At 47.6% G+C, this 18,789-nt stretch overlaps 1 protein-coding gene across 2 annotated transcripts in view; it reads right to left on the bottom strand.

Moving 5' to 3' along the window:
• The window catches only part of STX5 (syntaxin 5), a 29,736-nt gene that overhangs the window by 8,663 nt on the left and 2,284 nt on the right, over positions 1-18,789 (bottom strand). For both annotated transcript variants that reach the window (XM_032283072.1, XM_032283073.1), the window contains exons 3-10: positions 15,357-15,427; positions 15,136-15,191; positions 14,945-15,015; positions 7,797-7,913; positions 7,660-7,716; positions 7,414-7,495; positions 6,703-6,809; positions 6,410-6,531 (exon numbers count right to left, since the gene is read on the bottom strand). In XM_032283072.1, coding sequence (XP_032138963.1) covers positions 6,410-6,531; positions 6,703-6,809; positions 7,414-7,495; positions 7,660-7,716; positions 7,797-7,913; positions 14,945-15,015; positions 15,136-15,191; positions 15,357-15,427 — 683 coding nt within the window. The remainder of the gene's footprint in view (positions 1-6,409; positions 6,532-6,702; positions 6,810-7,413; positions 7,496-7,659; positions 7,717-7,796; positions 7,914-14,944; positions 15,016-15,135; positions 15,192-15,356; positions 15,428-18,789) is intronic.

Below are 18,789 nucleotides of genomic sequence, written 5' to 3'. Positions count from 1 at the left end.
AGCAATCCTCCCACCTCAGCTTCTCAAGTAGTTAGGATGACAACACACATGCCACCATGCCCAACTAATTTTTTAACGTTTTGTAAAGATGGGCTCTTGCTATGTTGGTCAGACTGGACTTGAACTCCTGGCCTCAAGTGATCCTCCCCTAGAGGTCTCCAAAAGTTCTAAGCCACCATGAGCAGCCCTTACTTCTATTTTAAAAGGGTTATTCATTGTTTTGACAATAAATTGTAGGGGCTGGGATAAAAACAGATTAGGTACAGAGGCCTTTGCAGAAACCCAGGCAGGAGGCGATGGTGGCTGGGGCCAAGTGGAGGTGGTGAATATATAGTACTTGGATTCTGGATATATTTTTATTTATTTTATTTTTTTTTTGAGACAGTCTTGGTCTGTCACCCAGGTTGGAGTGCAGTGGCGCCATCTCAGCCTCCTGGGTTCAAACGATTCTCTGCCTCAACCTCCTGAATAGCTGGGATTACAGGCACCAGCCACTATGCCAAGTTAATTTTTGTATTGTAATTTTGTATTTTTAGTAGAGACGGGGGTTTCACCATGTTGGCCTGACCTTGTGATCCACCCACCTCAGCCTCCCAAAGTGCTGGGATTATAGGTGTAAGCCACCACACCTGGCCTATATATTTATTTATTCATTTTTGGAGACGGGAGTTTCACTCTTGTTGCCCAGACTGGAGTGCAATGGCGCAATCTCAGCTCACCACAACCTCCACCACCTGGGTTCAGGCAATTTTCCTGCCTCATCCTTGTGAGTAGCTGGGATTACAGGCATGCACCACCACAGCTGGCTAATTTTGTATTTTCAATAGAGATGGGGTTTCTTCATGTTGGTCAGGCTGGTCTCTAACTCCTGACCTCAGGTGATCCACTGGCCTTAGCCTCCCAAAATGCTGGGATTATAGGCGTGAGCCTCTGTGCCCGGCTGAATTCTGGATATATTTTTAAGATAGAACCAACAGGATGAATTACTTGATGAGCTGAATGTAGAGTGTAGAGAGAAAATGAGCAGTTTAAAAATACATTTAACATTTTGTTACTTTTTTTTTTTTTTTTTTTTTGTAAGAGGGTCTCACTCTGTTGCCCTGGCTGGAGTGCAGTGGCATCATCTGGACTCACCCCACAGCCTCAATGTCTCAGGCCCAAGTGATCCTCCTACCGCAGCTCCCAATTGGCTAGGACTACAGGCATGCGCCACCAGGCCCAGCTAATTTTTGTATTTTTTTGTAGAGAAGTTTCGTCCTATTGCTGAGACTGTTTTCGAACTTCTGGGCTGGAGCAATCCACGCCCCCTCAGTCTCTCAAAGTGCTCGGATTACAGGCATGAGCCACTGAGCCCAGTCAGTAGAGTAGGTATACGGAGAAAATAAATTCTATGTTGGACACATCCAACATTTAAGTAGAAATGGTTTTTAGTTTGGTTTTTCTTTTTTTTTTGAGACAGAGTCTTGCTCTGTCACCAGGCTGGAGTGCAGTGGTGCAATCTCAGCTCACTGCAACCTCCACCGCCCGGGTTCAAGTGATTCTCCTGCCTCAGCCTCCCGGGTAGCTGGAACTACAGGCGCCCGCCACCATGCCTGGCTAATTTTTGTATTTTTAGTAGAGATGGAGTTTCACCATGTTTGCCAGGATGGTCTCAATCTCCTGACCTCGTGATCCGCCTGCCTCAGCCTCCGCAAGTGCTGGGATTACAGGCATGAGCCACTGCGCCCAGCCTTTAAGACAGATTCTTGTTCTGTCACCCAGGCTGGAGTGCAGTAGTGTGATACTGGCTCACTGCAAACTCCACCTCCTGTCTTTAAGTGATTCTCTCGCCTCAGCCTTCTGAATAGTTGAGATTACAGGCATGTGTCACCATGCACAGCTATTTTCTTTTTGTATTTTTAGTAGAGATGGGTTTTCACCATTTTGGCCAAGCAAGTCTCAAACTCTTGAACCCGCAAATGATCAGCCCACCTCGGCTTCCCAAAGTGTTAGGAATACAGGCGTGAGCCACCGCTCCCAGGCCTGTAAGTGGAGATGTTGAAGAGGCATATGGATACATGGAGTTTAGAAGACAGGTCTGGGACGAAGACTAAAATATGGGCAGAATCTGGCCAGGCTCAGTAGCTCATGCCTGTAATCCCAGCACTTTCAGAGGCCAAGGCGGGCAGATCACTTGAGGTCAGCTGTAATTTTTAATAAAGTTGGATTTAGGTCTACTATTTTTCTATTTTCTATTTTTCTCTATTTTTTCTGTTTATCCACTCTTGTCCTTTTGAATTAAAATTTTGTTTAAAATTCTATTTCCATTTCGATTTGGTTGTTCCTCTTCTTGCTATATGTCATTGTTCAGTTTTACTTTAGTGGTGGCTCTAGGGATTACAATATATCTTATTAACTTTTCACAGCCTACTTCATGTGAACTGTCAAAATCTTGAAACCCTCTTCTTTCATCCATCATTCTATAGTTAAATTTGTTGGATCTACATACTTTATAAATCTCAGAATATAGACTATTATAATTTTTGTTTTAAAGTTAAATGTGGCCAGGTGTGGTGGCTCACCTCTGTAATCCTAGCACTTTGGGACACTCAAGTGGGCAGATCACCTGAGGTCAGGAGCTCGAGACCAGCCTGGCCAACATGGTGAAACCCCGTCTCTGTTAAAAATACAAAAATTAAGGCCGGGCGCGGTGGCTCAAGCCTGTAATCCCAGCACTTTGGGAGGCCGAGGCGGGTGGATCACGAGGTCAAGAGATCGAGACCATCCTGGTCAACATGGTGAAACCCCATCTCTACTAAAACTACAAAAAATTAGCTGGGCATGGTGGTGCGTGCCTGTAATCCCAGCTACTCAGGAGGCTGAGGCAGGAGAATTGCCTGAACCCAGGAGGCGGAGGTTGCAGTGAGCCGAGATCGCACCATTGCACTCCAGCCTGGGTAACATGAATGAAACTCCATCTCAAAAAAAAAAAAAAAAAAAATACAAAAATTAGCTGGGCGTGGTGTGGGCACCTATAATCCCAGCGACTCAGGAAGCTGAGGCAGGAGAATCACTTGAACCCACAGAGAGGCAAGAGGTACCACTGCACTCCAGCCTAGGCAACAAGAGTGAAATTCCGCCTGAAAAAATAAAAATAAATTAAGGCTGGGCGTGGTGGCTTATGCCTATAATCCCAGCACTTTGGGAGGTTGAGGCAGGCAGATCATGAGGTCAAGAGATTGAGACTATCCTGGCCAACATGGTGAAACCCCGTCTCTCTAAAAATACAAATGTTAGCTGAACGTGGTGGTTGTAGTCCCAGCTACTTGGGAGGCTGAGGCAGGAGAATCCCCTGAACCCAGGAGGCAGATGTTGCAGTGAGCTGAGATTGGGCCACTACACTCCAGCCTGACGACAGAATGAGACTGTCTCAAAAAAAAAAAAAATTGGCTGGGCGAAGTGGCTCAGCACTTTGGGAGGACGAGGCAGGCGGATCACAAGGTCAGTAGTTTGAGACCAGCCTGGCCAATATGGTGAAACCCCCCCTCTATTAAAAATACAAAAATTCTGCGCCGGGCACGGTGGCTCAAGCCTGTAATCCCAGCACTTTGGGAGGCCGAGGCGGGTGGATCACGAGGTCAAGAGATCGAGACCATCCTGGTCAGCATGGTGAAACCCCGTCTCTACTAAAGCTACAAAAAATTAGCTGGGCATGGTGGCGCGTGCCTGTAATCCCAGCTGCTCAGGAGGCTGAGGCAGGAGAATTGCCTGAACCCGGGAGGCGGAGGTTGCGGTGAGCCGAGATCGCGCCATTGCACTCCAGCCTGGGTAACAAGAGCGAAACTCCATCTCAAAAAAAAAAACAAAAAAAAAATTAGCCAAAAATTCGCCAGGTGAGGTGGCACGTGCCTGTAGTCCCAGCTACTTAGGAAGCTGAGGCAGAAGAATTGCTTGAACCTGGGAGGTGGAGGTTGCAGTGAGCCTAGATCCTACCACAGCTTGGGTAACAGAGCGAGACTCTATCTCAAAAAAAAAACCAAACAAACAAAGTTAAAAGTATTTGGCTGGTTGTGATGGCTCACACCTGTAACCCCAGCACTTTGGGAGGCCAAGAAGGACAGGTCCCTTGAGGCCAGGAGTTCAAGACCAGCCTGGCCAACATGGCAAAACTCCTCTACTAAAAATACAAAAACTAGCCATGCATGGTGGTACACATCTGTGGTCCTAGCTGCTCAGGAGGCTGAGGCATGAGAATCACTTGAACCTAGGAGGCAGAGGTTGCAGTGAGCCAAGATCGTGCCATTGCACTTCAGCCTGGGCAACAGGGCAAGGCTCTGTCTCAAACAAAAACAGAAACAAAAGCAAACCCCTACAATGACTCCCTATGTCACTCAGAGGGACAGCTAAAGCCTAACAAAGGTCCCACAGTTTCCCTCTGACCACACCTTGTACAATTCTCTTCCTCATTTATCCCATCTGCAGTGGTCTCTGTCATTTAACGTATCAGACATATTGTCACCTGCAGGCCTTTATGCTGGTTCTTCCCTTTGCCAGGGTCTATGTAGTTAATTTCCTCACCTTCTTCCAAGGCTGATGCCACCTTTTTTTTTTTGAGACAGTCTCTCGCTCTGTCACCAGGCACCAGGCTGGAGTGCAGTGGTGTGATCTTGGCTCATTGCAACCTCTGCCTCCTGAGTTCAAGCAATTCTCCTGCCTCAGCCTCCTGAGTAGCTGGGACTACAGGCATGCATCACCACATCCAGCTAATTTTTGTATTTTAGTAGAGATGAGGTTTCCCTATGTTGGCCAAGATGGTCTCAATCTCTTGACCTCGTGATCCGCCTGCCTCAGCCTCCCAAAGTGCTTGGATTACAGGCATGAGCCATTGCGCCCGGCCGATGCCACCTTCTTAATAGGGCCTACCTCCCTCCAAACCTGGCACTCTTGATTAGTTGATGCTGTGTTGACTTTTTTTTTTTTAACATACTATACTATTTATTTATTATTACTTTTTCACATCTATCTCCCTATTAGGCTGTAAGTTCCACAAGGGCAAGGATTTTGTCTTTTGTCTACTACTATATACTCATGACTAACTGAATGCTAAGCACCACAGAGGAGGAGCAGATAAAACCTCGTCATAGCAGGAGGCAAGAGCAACAGAGGCCAGCCCATTGTTGGGCCTCTGCCTACATCCCTCCAGTACACCCTGTACTTCTCTATCCCTGTTCATTACTTTCTAGCAACACTGGCCTTGTTGATTCTTGCGTACAGCAAGACTCTCACATCATAAGTCCTTTTCTCTAGCTGTCCCCTTGGCCTGGAACACTCTCTTTTCTTTGCATGGCTAGCCTACCCTCTTGCGATTCAAGTCTGCTTAAATGTCATGTCTTCAGAGCAGCATTCTCCGACACAGAATTTGATATACCTCCTCAGTCACTTTCTTTTTTTTTTTTTTTTTTTTTTGAGATGGAGTCTTGCTCTGTCACTTAGGTTGGAGTGCAGTGATTTGATTATGGCTCACTGCAGCCTCGACCTCTTGTGATCAAATGATCCTCCCGCCTCAGCCTCCCAAGTAGCTGGGACCACAGGCATGCACAACTACTAATTTTTTTTATTTTTGTAGAGATGGGGTTTCACCATGTTGCCCAGGCTGCTCTCGAACTCTTGAGTTCAAGTAACTGTCTGGGCCTCCCAAAGTGCTGGCATTAGAGGTGTAAGCCACCATACCCATCCATCACTTTCTTGACACATCATTCTACTTTAATGCTCTGTATACAGCCCTTATTACTACCTGAAATTTTGTTGGTCAATTTTTTATTTTTATTTTTTGAGAGAGAATCTGGCTTTGTCACCAAGGCTGGAGTGCAGTAGCACGGTCTTGGCTCACTGCAACCTCCGCCTCCCAGGCTCAAGCCATCCTCCCACCTGAGCCTCTCGAGTAGCTGGGACTACATGCCTATGCCACCATGCCCGGCTAATTTTTTGTAATTACTTGTAGAGACAGGGTCTCACTTTGTTGCCCAAGCTGGTCTCAAATTCCTGAACTCAAGCCATCTGCCTGGCTCAGCCTCCCAAAGTTCTGCTTTTGGGATTACAGGTGTGAGCCACCATGCCTGGCCTAGTCAATTATTTTCCACAGCTGTCCTCATCTGCCCTATCAAATTCCATACACATGCTGCAAAGTAGCTCCAGAGAGACTTTACTGTCCTATTTGCCACTGAATCTCCAGCACCTGGAACAGTGCCTCACATGAACAGGTGCTCAATAAATACTTGTTGGGTGGATGAAAGCAGGTGAACTGGGTCCCACGGGTGGGCAGGATTCACTCTATCTTCCAAGAGGCATCAAGCAGTCCCTGGGAACTTTAAGATGCCAATCCACGGGGAAGAGAAGGCTCCTGTGTCTGGGGTGAGAGAGAGTGTCTCACCTCTGAATGGTTTCCTCCTGTTCCTTAACCATGTGTGCCAACTGCTGAAAGATGGAGCCCAGCTCAACAATTGTCGACTCAATGTTCTGCATGGTGTCTGCCCGGCTCTGGATGTAGGAATCCTTCAGGAGAAGGAGAGAGCACATGAGCACCATGAGCTTCTTCAGGGTCAGACCTGCATCTTTACAAACCGCCCAGCTTGCCATTCTGCCCATGGCACACTCCAAACACTCTCTTGGGAGTCACAGAGGATAATGGAGAAGCTGATTCTCCCAAGTTCAGAGGCTGGATACCTGCTCGTCAATGAGCTGCAGCTGCTGGCTGGTCCGAGAGTCCATCATGTCAATGGCGACATCCTTGGAGGCACGGGACTCTGCCCCCAAAACCACAGCACCACCCCCTGGGGGAGAAAACAGGATGTGGCACATCTTAACAGTTAAAAGCAGGATCAAAGCCCACATGCTCTGGGTTTGAATCCCAGCTCTGGCACTTACTAGCCTTGTGACCCTGGACAGGTCATTTTAACTCTCTGAGCCTCAGTTTCCTCACCTGTAAAACGGGGGATAATAATAGTTGCTTTCTCAAAGGGTGGTTGTGAAAATTAAACGAGAATGTGAATAAAGATAAGTGTACCAAAAAATTATAAATTATCATTCTTCTGGATATAACTAAATTCACCCCAACAGTGAGAATGCAGGAGTCTAAATGTGGATCATGAATCTCAACCATCTGGTTCAGCCTAGCAATTTCCTTGACCCTCCACTCTCCTACCCAACACCTGCCTTTAGAAAATGCCATCACAAGCTGGGCGCAGTGGCTCATGCCTGTAATCCTAGCACTTTGGGAGGCTGAGGCAGGCGGATCACCTGAGGTCAGGAGTTCAAGACCAGCCTGACCAATATGGTGAAACCCTGTATTTAAAAAAAAAAAAAAGAAGAAGATGCCATCACAACTACAGTAAGTAAAATTACCTCCTGGGGCTTCCCATTTTACCTGTGACTTACCCAGGTGGTTAGGGGCAAGGGGCAGGGCTGACACAGGTGCCCGGGAGAACTGCTCTCTCCGGCTCCTCTGCTGCTTCAGGTTCTGGGGTTGGGGAAAAATGCAAAGGACCTGAAGCCGCTAGAAAGCAGGCATGTTAAAGAGATTCCCACTGTTGGTCCATGACCCTGTTGAACTTGTCCCTTCCCCATTTCCCTCCTGGATCCTTACCCCTATATTCTTATCCCTCCTATGCAGATTATTCTCACCTCTGTCCTCACTTCTAAAACCGATTTGAAGTCATTAGACATAGAAGCCAGTTTCGACTAGAAGAAAAGGAGAGAGGGTCAACCAAAAACTCCACATTTCTCCCCTTTCCCTCCCTCCCTTCCTCCCCAGGTCCCACCTGCAAGGACACCACAATGGTGTTGGAATGGGTCTGCAGGTGCCGGCCACTCTGGCTGCCCTTGGCCCTCACGAAATCTTGGAGCTGGGCAATCTGTTTGTTGAGGCTATTGATGTCCTGGTAAAAGAGCCCACGGAAAAACCAAGTATTAGCCAAGGAGTCCTCAGTCAGCATCTCTCCCCACGGCCATCTCTGGTAGGAAGGGCAAGGTGGAAGTTACTAATTGAAGTGAGAGTATCCCAGACAGTCACACCAGATGGGCCTACTAGAATTTTCCAAGGTCTAGTATATGCTCTAGCTCAGTCCCTACAGAGAAGAGCTAAAAAGAGGTAAAGAGGGCTTCATCTCTTTGGAAATGACTTGTTTATTCCTCCAGCCTACTGTCTTGGCTCCACTCTGTGAGGCCATGCTCTTGGCTACATAACTCTTTCAAAGGCCAAACTCTTGTATCTAGAGCATAATCAACAAAGTACCTGGACAATGCTTAGGAAAAGGGAAGAGTCAAAGGTACTGTAGTTTCCACAGGCAACAACAGAATTATTTTTATACACATAATTCCTCGGTGGCTGACGCCTGCAATACCAACACTTTGGGAGGCTAAAGTGGGCAAATCATGAGGTCAAGAGATGGAGACCATTCTGGCCAACACAGTGAAACCCCGTCTCTACTAAAAATACAAAAAATTAGCTGGGTGTGGTGGTGCACACCTGTATTCTCAGATACTCAGGAGGCTGAAGCAGCAGAATTGCTTGAACCCAGGAGGCGGAGGTTGCAGTGAGCTGAGATTGCGCCACTGTACTCCAGCCTGCTGACAGACGGAGACTATGTCTTAAAAAAAAAAAAAAAAAGTTTTTATTGGCCGGGTGCAGTGGCTCACGCCTGTAATCCCAGCACTTTGGGAGGCCAAGGCGGGCAGATCTCCTGAGGTCAGGAGTTTGACACCAGCCTGACCAACATGGAGAAACCCTGTCTCTACTGAAAATACAAAAATTAGCCAGGCATGGTGGCATGTGCCTGTAATCCCAGCTATTCAGGAGGCTAAGGCAGGAGAATCACTTGAACCCAAGAGGCAGAGGTTGCAATGAGCTGAGATGGTGCCACTGCACTCCAGCCTGGGCAACAAGAGTGAAACTCCATCCCTTTCATTTTTTTATTTTTTAAAAAAAGACAGGGTTTCACCATGTTGGTCAGGCTGGTCTTGAATTCCTGAACTCAGGTGATCCACCAGCCTTGGCCTCCAAAGTGCTTGGATTACAGGTGTGAGCCACCACGCCCAGCTAACTCCATCTCAAAGTAAATAAATTAATTAATTAAATTTAAAAATAAAAGTTATTATTACAGCTGAGTCCAGTGGCTCACACCTGTAATCCCAGTACTCTAGGAGGCCGAGGTGGGCGGATTACTTGATGTCAGGAGTTCAAGACCAGCCTAGCCAACATGGTAAAACCCCATCTCTACTAAAGATTAAAAAATTGGCCGGGCGCGGTGACTCAAGCCTGTAATCCCAGCACTTTGGGAGGCCAAGGCGGGTGGATCACGAGGTCAAGAGATCGAGACCATCCTGGTCAACAGGGTGAAACCCCGTCTCTACTAAAAATACAAAAAATTAGCTGGGCATGGTGGCGCGTGCCTGTAATCCCAGCTACTCAGGAGGCTGAGGCAGGAGAATTGCCTGAACCCAGGAGGCGGAGGTTGCGGTGAGCCGAGATCGCGCCATTGCACTCCAGCCTGGGTAACAAGAGCGAAACTCCGTCTCAAAAAAAAAAAAAAGATTAAAAAATTAACCAGGTGTTGGTGGTGGGTGCCTGTAGTCCCAGCTACTAGGGAGGCAGAAGAATCGCTTGAAGTCAGGAGGCAGAAGTTGCAGTGAGCCAAGATTGTGCCACTGCACTCCGGCCTGGGTGACAGAGGAAAACTCCGTCTCAAAAAATAAATAAATAATTTAAAAATAAAGTTAGTCGGCTGGGCGCAGTGGCTCACACCTGTAATCCCAGCACTCTGGGAGGCTGAGGCGGGCGGATCACGAGATCAATAGATCGAGACCATCCTGGCCAACATGGTGCAACCCCATCTCTACTAAAAATACAAAAATTAGCCAGGCGTGGTGGCACATGCCTGTGGTCTCAGCTACTTGGGAGACTGAGGCAGAAGAATCGCTTGAACCCAGGAGGCGGAGGTTGTAGTGAGCAGAGATTGTGCCACTGCACTCTAGCCTGGTGACAGAGCAAGACTCCGTCTCAAAATATAAATAAATAAATAAAGTTAGTCTTGGCTCTGAAAGAGTCGCTCCATAATGTAATTAAAAAAAAAAAAAAAATAGCCGGGCGCGGTGGCTCAAGCCTGTAATCCCAGCACTTTGGGAGGCCGAGGCGGGTGGATCACGAGGTCAAGAGATCGAGACCATCCTGGTCAACATGGTGAAACCCCGTCTCTACTAAAAATACAAAAAATTAGCTGGGCATGGTGGTGCGTGCCTGTAATCCCAGCTACTCAGGAGGCTGAGGCAGGAGAATTGCCTGAACCTAGGAGGCGGAGGTTGCGGTGAGCCGAGATCGCGCCATTGCACTCCAGCCTGGGTAACATGAGTGAAACTCCGTCTCAAAAAAATAAATTGATTAATTAATTAAATAAAATAAATGAACCCTCACAAGAACCCTACAAGATAGCTACTATTTTTTTGTTTGTTTGTTTGTTTTCTAAAGACATGGTTTCACCATGTTGGTAAGGCTGGTCTTGAACTCCCGACCTCAGGTGATCCACCAGCCTTGGCCTCCAAAGTGCTTGGATTACAGGTGTGAGCCACCATGCCCAGCCCAATATGTCCTGTTAATATTCCCTTCTTACTAATAAAGGAACTGAAGCTCAGAGTAATCAGGAGCTTCCCCAAGGACTCAACATAAGTGCTAGACCAGGGATATGAACTCAAGTCTGTCAATCCAGTAAGCTGGCTCTTAAATGCCTAGGCAATAACACCCCAATAGTTAATGGAACCCTTTCTTTTCCATCAGCACATCATCTGTTAGATGGCTCGGCCATCTGGCATAATGATCTTTGTCCCAGACAATCACACCAGCCTCCTCCCCAGCCTCTCTGCCCCATCCATATTCCGGGTCAGACTCCATTTGCAGCCCATGGCATTCAAGATGACTCCACACACCTTAGCAAGGCCCATATGCTCTCTAGAACCAGCCACCAACCTACCTTTCCAGCTTCCTGCCAATCCCTCAATCAATAAATATTGAGAGGTTACTATGTCCCATATCCTGTTATGGGGACTAGGAATACATCTGCAAACAAGCTGAAAAAAATTCCTGCTTTTGGCTGGGTACAGTGGCTCATGCTGTAATCCCAGCACTTTGGTGGGCCAAGTCGGGCAGATCACGAAGTCAGGAGATCGAGACTAACCTGGCCAACATGCCACAACCCTGTCTCTACTAAAAAATACAAAAATTACCCAGGCGTGGTGATGGGTGCCTATAATCCCAGCTACCTGGGAGGCTGAGGCAGGAGAATCACTTGAAATGGAAAGGTGGAGGTCACAGTGAGCTAAAAGGCCGAAATTCCATCTCAAAAAAAAAAAAAATCCCTGCTTTTGTGGTATATATGTTTTTCTTTCCTTTTGAGGGGGTAGGGTGGGGTAGATGGCAGGGGACACAGACAAACAATACACATGATGAGTAAGTAATTTCAGAGACTGTTAGGATGTATCAAATACTATGGAAAAAGAAAATAGAGTGTGGGGAAGAAAGATCAGAATTTGGGGTGATGGAGTATTAAACACCATGGTCAGGATAGGCCTCCTTGGGCAGGTGACATGTAAGCAAGACTTGAACCTTCCTTCAAAAAAAATTTTATTTTGGCCGGGTGCAGTGGCTCATGCCTGTAAGCCCAGCACTCTGGGAGGCGGAGGCGGGCAGATCACGAGGTCGGAAGATTGAGACCATCTTGGCCAATATGGTGAAACCCCATCTCTATAAGAAATACAAAAAAAAAATCAGCCAGGTGTGGTGGCATGCACCTGTAACCCCAGCTACTCAGGAGTGTGAGGAAGGGCGAACTGCTTGAACTCAGGAGGCAGAGGTTGCAGTAAGCACCCAGCAAGGAGTGCTTTTTATCTTTTTTTAAACCAAGTCTTGCTCTATCGCCCACACTAGAGTACAGTGTTGTGATCTTGGCTCACTTAACCTCTGCCTCCTGGGTTCAAGCAATCCTGCCTTAGGCTCCTGAGTAGGTGACATTACAGGCGCCCGCCACCACACCCAGCTAATTTTTGTATTTTTAGTAGAGACCAGGTTTCATCATTTTGGCCAGGTTGCTCTTGAACTCCTGACCTCGTGATCCACCCACCTTGGCCTCCCAAAGTGCTGGGATTACAGGCATGAGCCACCAAGCCTGGCCCAGGAGTGCTTTTTTATATAATCCCAGTGGGACCTGAGTAACTTTAGGGTTTTTTATTGGAGATTGAGTCTTGCTCTGATGCCCAGGCTGGAGTGCAGTGCCCCATCTTGGCTCACTACAACCTCTGCCTCCCAGGTTCATGTGTCTCCCTTCCTCAGCCTCAAGAGTAGCTGGGACTACAGGTGCACATCACCATGCCTAGCTAATTTTTTTGTGTATTTCTAGCAGAGATGGGGTTTCACCATGTTGGCCAGGATGGCCTCAACCTCCTGATCTCGTGATCTGCCCACCTCGGCCTCTCAGTGTGCTGGGATTACAAGTATGAGCCACTGCACCGGCCTATTTTTTATTTCTGTAGAGACAAGGTCTTGTTTTATTGTCCAGGCTAGTCTCCAACTGGCCCCAAGTGATCCTCCCATCTTGGCCTCTCAGAGTGCTGGGATTACAGGCATGATCCATGGCATTTGGCCTTGAACCCTCTGTTTTAAAGGCCATGTCTGGGCACACATTGTTTCCTCTGTTTGGAATGTCCTTCCATTGCCTCTATACAAGGCTTGAATCTACACAACTTCCGATTTCACCCCCATTATAACATCTTTCCTTGTACCCAGACTGTCTCATTCATCCTTTTTTTTTTTTTTTTTTTGAGACGGAGTTTCACTCATGTTACCCAGGCTGGAGTGCAATGGCGCGATCTCGGCTCACCGCAACCTCCGCCTCCTGGGTTCAGGCAATTCTCCTGCCTCAGCCTCCTGAGTAGCTGGGATTACAGGCACGCGCCACCATGCCCAGCTAATTTTTTGTATTTTTGGTAGAGACAGGGTTTCACCATGTTGACCAGGATGGTCTCGATCTCTTGACCTCGTGATCCACCCGCCTCGGCCTCCCAAAGTGCTGGGATTACAGGCTTGAGCCACCGCGCCCGGCCCTCATTCATCTTTTTGTAAAATCTTGCTGTACCATTTGCCTTCGATACTCTTTTTTTTTTTTTTTCTTTAGATGGAGTCTCGCTCTGTCAGCAGGCTGGAGTGCAGTGGCGTGATCTCGGCTCACTGCAACCTCCGCCTCCTGGGTTCAAGCAATTCTCCTGTCTCAGCCTCCCGAGTAGCTGGGACTACAGGCGTGACCCACCATGCCCAGGTAATTTTTGTATTTTTTAGAAGAGATGGGGTTTCACCATGTTGGCCAGGATGGTCTCAATCTCTTGACCTTGTGATCCACTCGCCTCGGCCTCCCAAAGTGCTGGGATTACAGGCGTGAGCCACAGCGCCTGGCCTTCTATACTCATTTTAAGGATGGGTCTATGAAACTGGACACCTCTTCTAGACAATAAGCCCTTAAAGGCAAGAATCTTTTTTTTTCCTCCACTCTTGTCGCCAAGGCTGGAGTGCATTGGTACAATCTCGGCTCACTGCAACCTCCACCTTCTGGGTTCAAGTGATTCTTCTTCCTTAGCATTCCGAGTAGCTAGGATTACAGGTGCGTGCCACCATGCCCAGCTAATTTTTGTATTTTTTTTTTTTTTGGGACGGAATTTCGCTCATGTTACCCAGGCTGGAGTGCAATGGCGCGATCTCGGCTCACCGCAACCTCCGCTCCTGGGTTCAGGCAATTCTCCTGCCTCAGCCTCCTGAGTCGCTGGGATTACAGGCACGCGCCACCATGCCCAGCTAATTTTTTGTATTTTTAGTAGAGACGGGGTTTCACCATGTTGACCAGGATGGTCTCGATCTCTTGACCTCGTGATCCACCCGCCTCGGCCTCCCACAGTGCTGGGATTACAGGCGTGAGCCACCGCGCCCGGCCATTTTTGTATTTTTTTTAGTAGAGACAGGGTTTCACCATGTTGGCCAGGCTGGTCTCCAAACTCCTGACCTCAGGTGATCCACCTGCCTTGGCCTCCCAAAGTGCTGGGATTACAGGCGTGAGCCACGGTGCCTGCCCAAAGGCAACAATCTTGCCCCCATTTATGTTAACACTGCCCACCTTAATGCTTTGCCTATGGCAAATGATCAGCAAGTATCTACTGACTCAATGCAAGATGTTTGCACTTGCTCTAAAAACTTGCTCTGGGGCCAGGACTGTAACGCCAGAAATTTGAGAGGCCGAGGCTGGAGGACTGCTTGAGGCCAGGAGTTCAGGACCAGGCTGGGCAATACAGCAAGATCCCATCTCCACAAAAATAAAAATAAATTATGGCCAGGCATGGTGGCTCACACCTGTAATCCCAATACTTTGGGAGGCTGAAGCGGACAGATCACTTGAGGTTAGGAATTTTAGACCAGCCTGGCCAACATGGTGAAACCCCGTCTCTATTAAAAATACTAAAGAAATTAGCCAGGTGTGGTGGCAGGAGCCTGTAATCCCAGTTACTTGGTAGACTGAGGCAGGAGAATCACTTGAATCCGGGAGGCGGAGGTTGCAGTGAGCCAAGATTGCACCACTACACTCCAGCCTGGGCAACAGAGCAAGACTCTGTCTCAAAAAAAAAATTATCCAGGCATGAGGACATGTGCCTGTAGTCTCAACCACTCAGGAGACTGAGGCTGGAGGATAGCTTGAGCCCAGAGCCCAAGAGTTAAGGGCTGCAGTGAACTATTACACCATTACACTCCAGCCTGGTCAACACAGTGAGACCCCATTCTCTGAAAAAAGAAACTTGCTCTGGGTCCCCATGGCAATCGAGAATGACAGAACAATAGAAGTGATCCGATTGGAATGCTGGGCTCTTCTGATGGCTAGTAGCTCACCTGTTTGATGATATATGTTAGCTCTTCAATTTCCACCGCTTTATCATCAAAGAGGGACTTGCGCTTTGCCACTACAGAGACAAACAAGAAGCCGCAAAGGGTGAGGTGAAAGACAAAGCTCAGGGAATACAGTCCTCAGCCCTCTGTGATGTACTACTGCCCCACTTCTGAAAGACCCCAAGAACACTCACAGATTGTCAGCTTCTCCAGCTTGGCAAATGTGTTGCTAAGGTCTTTCCCAATGCGCCTGCAAACGACCACTAGTGAGACTGTGGGAAAGGGCAGGAGAAGGCCTTTTCCCACATAAGCTCCAGCACAACCAATCCCAGACTTCACAGCCAAGGCCACTGAAGGCAAGCCTACTTTTCTTCAGACACTGTATCACCCCACCAGAAAGCTTCTCTCAACTCACTTGGCCATGAGGGTGAATTCACTGCGCTGTCGGACAGCACGCAAAGCTGGCTTATTTGTCTGGATTCCATTCTGAAAAGCAATGGCAGGAGGTGACAACTTTAGTTCCCCCTTCCCCAGTTCCAGTTTTCACTCTACCTCAGGTGTCCACTAAACCATCTCTAGTACTGGTGGCATCCATCCGATGATCTAGATTTATCAGTGGTAGTAGTTTAGACTCCAGATTTGAAGACAAGTAGACCTGACTTCAAATCTTAACTCACTACTTACTAGCTAGGGGTTTTGGGGACAAGTTACTTAAAACATTCTGAATCTCTATTTCCCCTTCTGTAACATGAAGACAATCCACACCTCTCCGCTTCTTGTTGCTAAGACTAAATAACAAAAAGGCTGAAAAGTACTTTCATCAACTACCTGGTACATTGTAAGCACTAAATAAATGGTAGCTAGTATTGCCATTCTATTCCTCAAATCAGGAAATCAGTGAGGATGACTGCAAAGCTCTTGGAGCTCACATAGAAGAGCAGCTTTACCAAGAGATAAACAGCAAAAAAACCTTTTTTTAAACTGTTTTATTTTTGAGACAGGGTCTCACTCAGTCTCCCAGGCTGGAATATATGATCATAGCTCACTGTGGCCGTGACATCCTTGGCTCAAGTGATCCTCCCACTCAGCTTCCCAAGTAGCTGGGACTACAGAGCACACCACCACACCTAGCTAATTTTTAACTTTTTGTAGAGATAGGGTCTTGTTATATTGCCGGGGCTGGTCTCGAACTCCTAGCCTCAAGCAATCCTCCTACTTCAGCCTCCCAAAGTGCTGGGATTACAGGTATGAGCCAGCATGCCCAGCCATCAGTAAAAACATTTTAAAATACAGTTACCTGGCTGGGCGTAGTGGTGCATGCCAGTAATCCCAGAACTTTGGGAGGTTGAGGCAGGCAGATCACGAGGTCAAGAGATCAAGACCATCCTGACTAACATGGTGAAACCCTATCTTTACTAAAAATACAAAAATTAGCTGGACTTGGTGGCATGCACCTGTAGTCCCAGGTACTCGGGAGGCTGAGGTAGCAGAATCGCTTGAACTCAGGAGGCAGAGGTTGCAGAGAACCAAGACTGCACCACTGCACTCTTGGCGATGGTGCAAAGCCTGGCGACAAAGCAAGAGTCTATCTCAAAAAAAAAAAAAAAAAAAAAAAATTACAGTTACTCAGGTCCCACTGGAATTGTTTAAAAAAGCACTCCTGGCCGGGCGCGGTGGCTCACACTTGTAACCCCAGCACTTTGGGAGGCCGAGGCGGGTAGATCACGAAGTCAAGAGATCGAGACCATCCTGGTCAACATGGTGAAACCCCGTCTCTTCTAAAAATACAAAAATTAGCCGGGCATGGTGGCGCATGCCTGTAGTCCCAGCTACTCGGGAGGCTGAGGCAGGAGAATCGCTTGAACCCAGGAGGCGGAAGTTGCGGTGAGCCGAGATCGCGCCATTGCACTCCAGCCTGGGTAACAAGAGCGAAACTCCGTCTAAAAAAAAAAAAAAAAACACTCCTGAAAATAATAAATAAAAAAAGGGGCCGGGCGGTGGCTCAAGCCTGTAATCCCAGCACTTTGAGAGGCCGAGGCGGGTGGATCACTAGGTCAAGAGATCGAGACCATCCTGGTCAACATGGTGAAACCCTATCTCTACTAAAACTACAAAAAAATTAGCTGGGCATGGTGGCGCGTGCCTGTAGTCCCAGCAACTCAGGAGGCTGAGGCAGGAGAACTGCCTGAACCCAGGAGGCGGAGGTTGCAGTGAGCTGAGTTCGCGCCATTGCACTCCAGCCTGGGTAACAAGAGCGAAACTCTGTCTCAAAAAAAAAAAAAAAGAGAGACAGGAACTGAGTGCAGTGGCTGATGCTTGTAATCCCAGAACTTTGGGAAGATGAAGCAGGTGGATCACTTGAGCACAGAAGTTTGAGACCAGCCTGGGCAACATGACAAAACCCCATCTCTCAACAAAACAGAAATTAGCCAGGCATGTGGCACATGCCTGTAATCTCAGCTACGAAGGAGCCTGAAGCAGGAGGCTTGCTTGAGCCCAGGAGGCAGATGTTGCAGTGAGCCAAGACAGAACCACTGCACTCCAGCTTTGATGACAGAGTGAGACTCTGTTTCTAAAAAAAAAAAAAAAAAAAAAAAAAAAGAGAGGGAGCATCCTGGTGTGGTGGCTCATGGCTGTAATCGAAGCACTTTGGGAGGCTGAGGTGGGAGGATCATCTGAGATAAAGAGTTCAGGACCAGCCTGACCAACATGGTGAAACCCTGTTTCTACTAAAAATACAAAAATTAGCTGGGGGTGGTAAAATTTTAGTGGGAACCTGTAATCCTAGCCACTTGGGCTGCTGAGGCAGGAGAACTGCTTGAACCCAGAAGGAGGAGGTTACAGTGAGCTGAGATTGTGCCACTGCACTCTAGCCTGGGCAACAAGAGCGAAAATCCTTCTCAAAAAAAAAAAAAAAAAAAAAAAAAAAGAAGGCCAGGCGCAGTGGCTCACGCCTGTAATCTTAGCACTTCGGGAGGCTGAGGTCAGTGGATCACCTGAGGTCAGGAGTTCAAGACCAGCCTGACCATCATGGTGAAATCCCATCTTAAAAAAAAAAGAGAGACACAGGGCCTTGTTCAGCCTTCTAAGTAGCTGGGACTACAGACACATGCCACCATATTCAGTTTTTTTTTTTTTTTTTTTTTTAGAGACAGGGTCTTGCTTTGTTGCCCAGGCTGCTCTCTAACTCCTGCCTCAAGCGATCCTCTGGCCCAGGCCTCCCAAAGTGCTGGAATTACAGGTATGAGCCACCGCATCCAACCCATTGATTTTGATACAAATTACTGATCTAGGCCAGGTGTGGTGCCCAGACCAACCTGGGCAACATAGTGAGATACTGGCTATAGGAAAAAAATTTAAAAATTAGTTGTGTGGTACATCCATGTAGTTCCAGCCGCTCAGGAGGCTGAGGTAAGAGGATCCCTTGAGTACAGGAGTTCAAATATGCAGTGAGCTATGATCACGCCACTACACTCCAGCCTGTTGACAGAGCTGAAATTAGATCTCAAAACAAAACAGAAACAAAACAACAAATTACTGATCTAGAAAAATGTCCTTCATCTTACAGAGATTAAAAACTAAGACATAACTAGATTAACTAATTTTCTCATGGTCACAGAGCAAACTTATGGTAGACGTATACTGGAAAATTCAAGGTGCATGTCTCTCAGCTAAAGGCTCTTCCTAGAAGTTGTTCCTTATTCACACCAATTATACTGCAGCCAAGTCTGGCCCTGAAGTACTCCCTCCAGCATAGCAATCCTGCACTCCAGGGGATTCCTCATTAAAAAATGTCTAAGTGGCCGGGCGCGGTGGCTCAAGCCTGTAATCCCAGCACTTTGGGAGGC

This window comes from Sapajus apella, unplaced genomic scaffold (assembly GCF_009761245.1).
Source record: "Sapajus apella isolate SASKATOON/1434 unplaced genomic scaffold, GSC_monkey_1.0 scaffold14, whole genome shotgun sequence".
In the NCBI taxonomy this organism is placed as follows: Eukaryota; Metazoa; Chordata; class Mammalia; order Primates; family Cebidae; genus Sapajus; species Sapajus apella.
Note: the sequence above shows the minus strand (reverse complement) of the source record. Positions and strands in the feature narration are given on the sequence as shown.